The sequence below is a fragment of the Tachysurus fulvidraco genome, chromosome 19 (genome assembly GCF_022655615.1).
Source record: "Tachysurus fulvidraco isolate hzauxx_2018 chromosome 19, HZAU_PFXX_2.0, whole genome shotgun sequence".
NCBI classification, from domain to species: domain Eukaryota; kingdom Metazoa; phylum Chordata; class Actinopteri; order Siluriformes; family Bagridae; genus Tachysurus; species Tachysurus fulvidraco.
In genome coordinates this window covers 8372863-8380362 of record NC_062536.1, presented here as the reverse complement: position 1 = coordinate 8380362, position 7500 = coordinate 8372863, and the positions used below count along the sequence as shown (strand labels likewise).

Genomic DNA, 7500 nt, shown 5'->3' with positions numbered 1-7500 from the left:
GATGTTAATCTGATAGACAGCGCCGTAAGGTTCAAACAGCTCCTTCAGCTCCTTCTCAGACCAGGAGCGAGGGATCTGACCCACAAACATCTTAATTGCATCAGGATCGGGCTGATCAGAATGCTCCAGCGCTCCGTTCATTTTCCCAGCTGTGCCGTTACTGTACAGAGAAACAAAAAAGAAAAAGAAAAACAGAGAGAGGGAGATTATCAGTCTTTTAATGCTGTAATTACCTGTCAAGATGATGATGTCTACTGAATGATACAGAATTCAGCAAAGCGGAAAGAGAGAGAACGAGACAGAGAGAGAGAGAAAGAGAAAGAGAGCGAGAAAGGAGAGAGATTCATAAGACATGAAGTAAGAGGAGAGAGATGTTGCAGAGCAGAAAGACTAAAAGAGTAATTGAAAAATTCCTGCTAATTCATTATGGTGCAGATCCATTTGGCTGGCTGACTAAAACTTTGATCAAAAGTGTCTTCAGCAGCGATTCAGAGAGCTTCAAAGGTCAGCATGAAGTGTGTTTGTGTGATGTCTCCAAAATGTCAGGAGGCTCTGCAGGCATCAAAGCAAATTTAAGCAGCTCTAAATCAGGAGATATTTATTTATTTATTTATTTCAGATTCAGAACCAGAACCTGGACCAGAGCATCTCAACGGTTCAGTGTGACAAAGTGTAATACATCTTTCTCTGGCAAACAGCAAACCTGACCACTTAACATTTAATATAACACTTAGCTGACACAGTCTGAGCTAATTGAGATTATTTTAAGGTTTATTTACTAATTTCCACACAACGATTACTCTCAATTCATTTCCTGATATAATCAAATACCTCCTCCCTTCCTGATATAATCAAATTTCTCCACTAACCTGTGTATATCAGTAGCATTTGTTCTTTCGTTTATTTCTTCATTTATTAAATTAAGTAAAGCTTTATCCTGGTCAGGGTCATGATGGATGCATTTGATCGTTTTTTTTTTGTTTGTTTGCTTGTTTGTTTGTTTTTGCAAAATTGCTTGCATTCATTTTCAGTTTTTGATGTTTATCCTTTTCTTTCAGAGAAAACTATGTGAACTGGTGAAATTGTTCTTCTTTTAAGCTCCTACTCGTGAATACACAAGTTACTTTCTATGACAGCGGTGTTCACGTTCGACACACAAGAAACAAAGGCTGAATGCATGTTGTGATGGTGTCACATGACACGTCTGTGTGGAAACTCTGTGAGAATTTGGAAAAATTCAAACTTACATCCGAATTTTGTGGCGTTTGTTCGATTGTACGTTTATTTCTGCTATCACAGATTTCCTCTAGGACCTGCATAATCAGGGTCTATATATAGGCCTCCATGTGAAACATTACATGACACTTGTTTAAGGACACTGTGAACGAGTGAAAAATGGAAAGCAACAACTCGTTCAGAACAGAGAAGATCTGTGACACTCTCTCGCATATGTAGAAGGCTGTCCTAACATGTTTGTCCCACTGGTTTCACACCAATTCACACATCCAGACCCAGGAGTCATGTCAGTCTCATGACATCAGAGTGTGAATCAGGCGTAGATATTCATGTCCGAGAGTCAGACATGCGACATGTGCATACTGCTAGTGAACATTAATTATAACATAGACATGCACTGACTTCTGTACCACTGAAGGATTCTTTCACACACAATAGAAGATATTTCTGTCATCTGTAACAAACTTCTAGCCATCTGACATTATTATTATTATTATTGTATTTTATTTATACTTGAGGTATGAAGGATGTCTTTACTTCACCACTATCAATATTTAATGAAATAAAAGCGTAGAAGTGATATGGAGACTGACAGAAAGAGAAAGTAAGAATTACAGACACAAATAGATACAGAGGGAGGAATAGAGGGGAAGAAAGGATCAGTGTTATCTGTTTCACTTTCTTTGTGCATCCCAAAATATCTACATCTCTCTGTCTCTCTCTCTCTCTCTCTCTCTCTCTCTCTCTCTCTCTCAATATACAGACAGACAGACAGACATAGATAGATAGATAGATAGATAGATAGATAGATAGATAGATAGATAGATAGATAGATAGATAGATAGATAGATAGATGATAGAGCTATTGGACATAAGGCAGATGAACAGAAGAGTGACACAGCACTTTTTCCTCATTCCTTCTTTTCTAAATGTTTCTACATGATTGCAGTTTATTCACACACACACCAGCCATTTTGTTCCATTGATTTGTATCTACACCACAGTAGACAAAAAAACGTCCAATAAAGTAAAGACTTGTAAACATCCGATCAGGTCATAGCACGCCTCGTCCTCCGGCACGATCCTGACAGAAACACCTCGAGTGATGTATGCTCTTATTGTTTTCTTGAACACCAATGTGAACGCTTCATTTTTCTTCCTTTTAAGACCACTTGCTTTGTGTTACGTCCAGAAGACAAAGAAAGAATGACCTTAAACAAAGATGTGTTTTAGAATGTAAGGAAGAATGAAACAAAAAATAGGGGGGATTACGAGTAATAGATGCCACGTTGGCACACTGTCAGAAAGACAGTACTTTGTTAGCTAGTAGGCTAACCAAAATCAAAAGAAAGAAAGAAAGAAAGAAAGAAAGAAAGAAAGAAAGAAAGAAAGAAAGAAAGAAAGAAACTAGCATTAAAAGCAAATACAGCAAGAGCCTTTTGAATATTTAGCTTGCTGCTGAGAGAAGAACGTGTGTGAGGTGTTAGATGTTAATTAGCACAAGTTGCTCTCCTCTCTAAAGGCCATGTCTCATTTGGCAGCAAAGGAAAGCAGGATGAGATAACGAGTCAGAATCAGCACCTAAGAAGGTACAAGCTAAAAAAAAAAAGAAAATTCAAAGTGAGAGAGAACACAGACCTCTGTACCCGGTTCATCCACCTCTTACAGAAGGAGCCGATTCTTTCAGCAGAGACGCCGAAATCCTTAAACGATTTAAACGCCATCGCCTAATAAAACGGTTCCCCACGGCAACGGCTGGCCTGATAATTCTCTCTGTAGTTACCACAGTGATAAGAGTCAATGCTCAACGCCGTTCAACGGCAATAGCGGCGGGGAAAACGAGCATCACACACCGCCACTGGAGCTATTACCAAGCCAGCATGCACAGAGGGGACAGCGAGTGTCAGGGTGCATGTGTGTGTCTGTGTGTGTGTGTGTGTGTGTTTGCTTGCTTGTCACTCTCACAATTGCTAATTGTTTTGCTCATGGCATCCAACTCCAGGAAGACAAAGGCACAAGTCACAGGATGTAGCAGGAACCGTACACCCCCCCCCCACACACACACACACAAGCAAGCACACACACACGCACGCACGCACGCACACACTCGCACGCACACACACACACTGAGGCTGATGGGTGGAGATAAAAGGTTGCTGCTGATACATGAAGCACCTTTTTCCTCTCTTTCACACACATTTATGCTTTCTCCCCTGATTAGGTGATGAGAAATTACACTGTGTGTGTATGTGTGTGTGTCCTGGGGCTTAGATTAAATTGTCAAGTGGATCCTCTCCTGCCTCCGCATTCTCTTCATCCTTCTCTTTTTGTCTCTCTCTCTCTCACACACACATTCATTCTCTCCATCTCCCTCTCAATTTGAGCCAATTGTCTGCCTTAATGGCTTAACTAGACTTTCTATCACCCCGTGGCCCTCTGAAGTGTGTGTGCGTTTTATACAGTTACAAAGAACACCCTCGCTTGAAACAGCACCGGTACAACCTCAAGGCTTAGCAAGAAAAGCACATTTTATCTCTCTATCCTATTTTTTTTCATTTTTCCCCATCCCCTGTTATTAAATGCACTTTAGGTGATGCCTTTATACACCACAATAAATTCTACAGTTATTGCATTCAAATCATCCAAATGGGATTTAAAGATGTCTAGATGATCAGTTCAATACAAGCGACAAACATCATTTCCAACCATTGATTCTGTGATATATTACATAAGTGCTGTCAGCGATAACAACACGATCCGAGCAGAGAGAGAGAGAAAATTGTAAGAATACAGAATCCGTAGCATATGCGTGTAGACTGCTCCTTGCTTCCCGAAACTGCTTTATCTCGCTGAGGCGTTTTTTATTCCTCTTCTAAATTTCCATTTTTTTTATTTGTGAGTTGGTCAAATTACAAGCAGAGGATTTCTCCACAAACTATTCAGCATTTCACTGCTGCTCAGTGTTTTCCAGATAACTACTTAAATTTGTGAAATTTAAAAAAAAAAAAAAAAAACACAGGATTTTTATTTTAAACTCCTACCAGTAAAGACAGGTGTCTAATTAATTTCTATGGGGTTTTTTACACCTGGTCACTTCAGGCGTTTTCTGTGATCCGATAGCTATCCGATAGTAAAAAGACCAGGTGTAAATGCCCTCCGAAACGGTTTCGAGACGGATATAAATCCGATCACTCAAACCACTTCAGGAGGTGGTCTGGGACGCATTTCAGATGGAACTGGACAGGTGTAAATGCATGTGGTTGTTCAAGCCGCATACGTCAACGCTATACTCCTCCCAAACGGAAGTACGTCACTCGCAGGTGACTCGCGAATCGTGCATCGCGCCAGAAACAAATATGTTTTCCCACCAGTGCTGGTGCCGATCTTTCACCCAGGTGTCTCGTTGGGTCTTAAAATGCACTGCTGCCACCAGCAAAAATGCAGCAAACAGTAAATGCTGTTTTTTGTAGCAACAGCATACACCAAAGCGTGTTTCATTTCAATTACCCCAGAAATGAGGTAAAATATATTTGCGTTTTTGGCGGGAGTAAAAACATCGGATCGATGTAAATGGAAGCGTTTTAACAAATCAGATAGCTATCAGATCAGAGACAACACATGAAGTGACCGGGTGTAAAAAGGCCCTATGATAGCTGTACTCATGTTTGACACGTCAAATTGACACACAAGCTAAATCTGGGTAAAATCTGAGGTAATTTTTAAAAAATTGCAAGCGCCTGTAAATATCAGAGCGTTTAATAATAAGCATTTATACTAATAAATTAGTCTCCCAAGGATTTCATGATTTTCTGCTTATAGAAATAAATACAAAGCTAAGCAAGAGTTACGAGGTCACGAGGTATTCAGGTTCAGATAAGCCATGATACTCAATAAGCACCAGAGTTTGTGTTTCTTCCATATTACCTCAGATGTTGTGCAGATTTGGATCGAGTTGCTTGGTGTGACTAAAATAGAGAGCTAGATGGACATTATCTACTTGAACTACCTTTACAAAATATACATAGCAAAGGATGTTGAAGTCAGAACATTCATTTAGTAACTATCAGAGCAATGTAATTACTGTACAAGCTTAGGGTAAACAACTAAACACTAGCTACTGTACGTGTGCTAGACAGTGTGGAAAGTTGTCATTTAACCAGTTTTGCTATGATAGAAAGTAATTACTCAGTGTCTCTCTGAATCCTGTGCTTGCACAAAAAAAGCACAAAAAACTCCACAAGTTGAAACAAAAAACTGAAATCCTGGAGGGACTGTTTGACAACGTATGATACAGAATGTGGGTTTACTTTATGTGTTCTGTATAGAAGAAGAAGAAGAAGAAGAAGAAGAGGAAGAAGAAGAAGAAGAAGAAGTAGAAGAAGAAGAAGAAGTAGAAGAATAAGAAGAATAAGAAGAAAAAGAAATTGAAGAAGACGACTTTGGTTAACTAGCCCTTCTTCATCATTAGTGCAAAACCCAAGCGGTTCTACTCAACTGAGCAGGAGACCCATACAGACAAAATAAATCAAAATAGTGCTAATTATAATCTGCCTGAGAATCTCTCTCTCTCTCTCTCTCTCTCTCTCTCTCTCTCTCTCTCTCTCTACCTCTCTTTCTCTTTCTTCATGAGCACACACACACACACACACACACACACACACACACACACACACACACACACACACACACACACACACACACACACACACACACAGAGCATGTTAAAAGGCAGCTGGGGAAGTAGACAACATGTAATTTCCTCAGTTTTAAAAAATGTGCAGCTGAGAGAGCTGACAAGCAGGCGTGTGCGCATGTGGTGTCCAAAAACAGTGTGATCCTATTTTTTATTTTTTTAATCACATGAGCAGCCGCACTCGTCTGCCTGTTTGACAGCTGCTTCCTCGTTCTCTGTGTGTGACGACAGGTGATGTTTTAATACCAGTCATCAGCAAAATCACCCTGATCCTAATTAAGCTTATTGCAGAAGCAGAAACGAGTTATTCAGCTCAGCGTGGCAAGCACGGCATCTCGTATCTCCTCCGTTTCCTGCCTCCGTCGTTTTCTTAAGCTCTCTTGCTTCTATCCTGTCATTTCCCAGCTTTATTGCACATGATACTATTCCAGCAAGAACACCAGCCATTTTAAGCTGGTCGTAGCTTTTAAATGTCTATAAGCCGTTTTAAACAGACGTCTCGATGGTTGTGGATTTTCATGTCGTTATGTCATGGCGAAGGGATTCCCATCATGCACTGCAAACGTGGCAGTCTCAGCAGTGAGAAATCGAGTTTAGACAGGTGACAGAAAACTGGCTCGGTATTTACTACATACACACAGAGCCATTTACTAACAAATCAGTACAGGACCACAAAACATCATGGAAAATCATATTTAAGATACAATACCTTAAATATATTCGAACATGTCAAATCTTTCTAAACCTCTTTTTGTTTTGTACCATCCTTAAGTTTCAAACAGGCTTGGCTGATCATTTCGTGGCGTTTATTTCCAGCAAGAAGCAAAATGTTCTGCTGATGGAATTAAAAAGCAATTAAAATTTCAATAATTTTAATAATCTCACACTGGATTTATTTTTAATCGCATAATAGGAAATACCAGAGCTGACTGCATTCAAAAGATTTTCCCTTGCTACAATGACTGTTTTTTAAATTTTTTATTTATTTATTTATTTATTTATTTATTTATTTATTTATTTATTTATTTATTTATTTGTGTAGTGAGTACTAGTCTATTTTGGCAATATTTTAAAAGACCCCATTATTCCCTATTTATCTTTAATTACAAAATGAAAGTGTTTGAGAGCTCATACCTTCAGCATTTATATACTTGCTGAAATGGGTTTTAATGAAAATTTGTCTTTCAAAGCTTGCAGCATCCTCTCTTTATCCACATTCCTGTTTTCCTTTTCAACCCCCAGAGTCCAGACACTGAAAGGCAGTCAATTACCTTGTGTTTTTACTTGTCAAATTTTGACCTTCTTCTCAAATTCTAGACTGCTCTCTCTCTCTCTCTCTCTCTCTCTCTCTCTCTCTCTCTCTCTCTCTCTCTCTCTCTCTCTCTCTCTCCCTCCCTCTGTGTGTGTGTGTGTGTGTGTGTGTGTGTGTGTGTGTTCTTGTTTTTTTTTTTTGTCCAAGGTCAGAGTGTCAAGGTTTCTGCAGCAAGACAGCCCGTCATCACAGCCTTCAAACTACAGCATTCACTTGTGAGCAGAGAGTGAGTGAGTGAGTAAGTGAGAGAGAGAGAAAG

The 7500-nt window shown here is 39.5% G+C and overlaps 1 protein-coding gene across 33 annotated transcripts in view; it reads right to left on the bottom strand.

Annotated features, from left to right (window-relative positions):
* celf2 (cugbp, Elav-like family member 2) overlaps nucleotides 1-7500 on the bottom strand; it is a 118870-nt gene that overhangs the window by 54299 nt on the left and 57071 nt on the right. For 32 of the 33 annotated variants that reach the window (XM_047804206.1, XM_047804214.1, XM_047804216.1 and 29 more), the window contains one exon: nucleotides 1-160. This exon is cut by the window's left edge and continues 37 nt beyond it. In XM_047804206.1, the coding sequence (XP_047660162.1) occupies nucleotides 1-160 (160 nt within the window). Of the gene's footprint in view, nucleotides 161-2874; nucleotides 3083-7500 lie in introns of those variants that run through there. The other variant, XM_047804205.1, reaches the window with a different exon arrangement.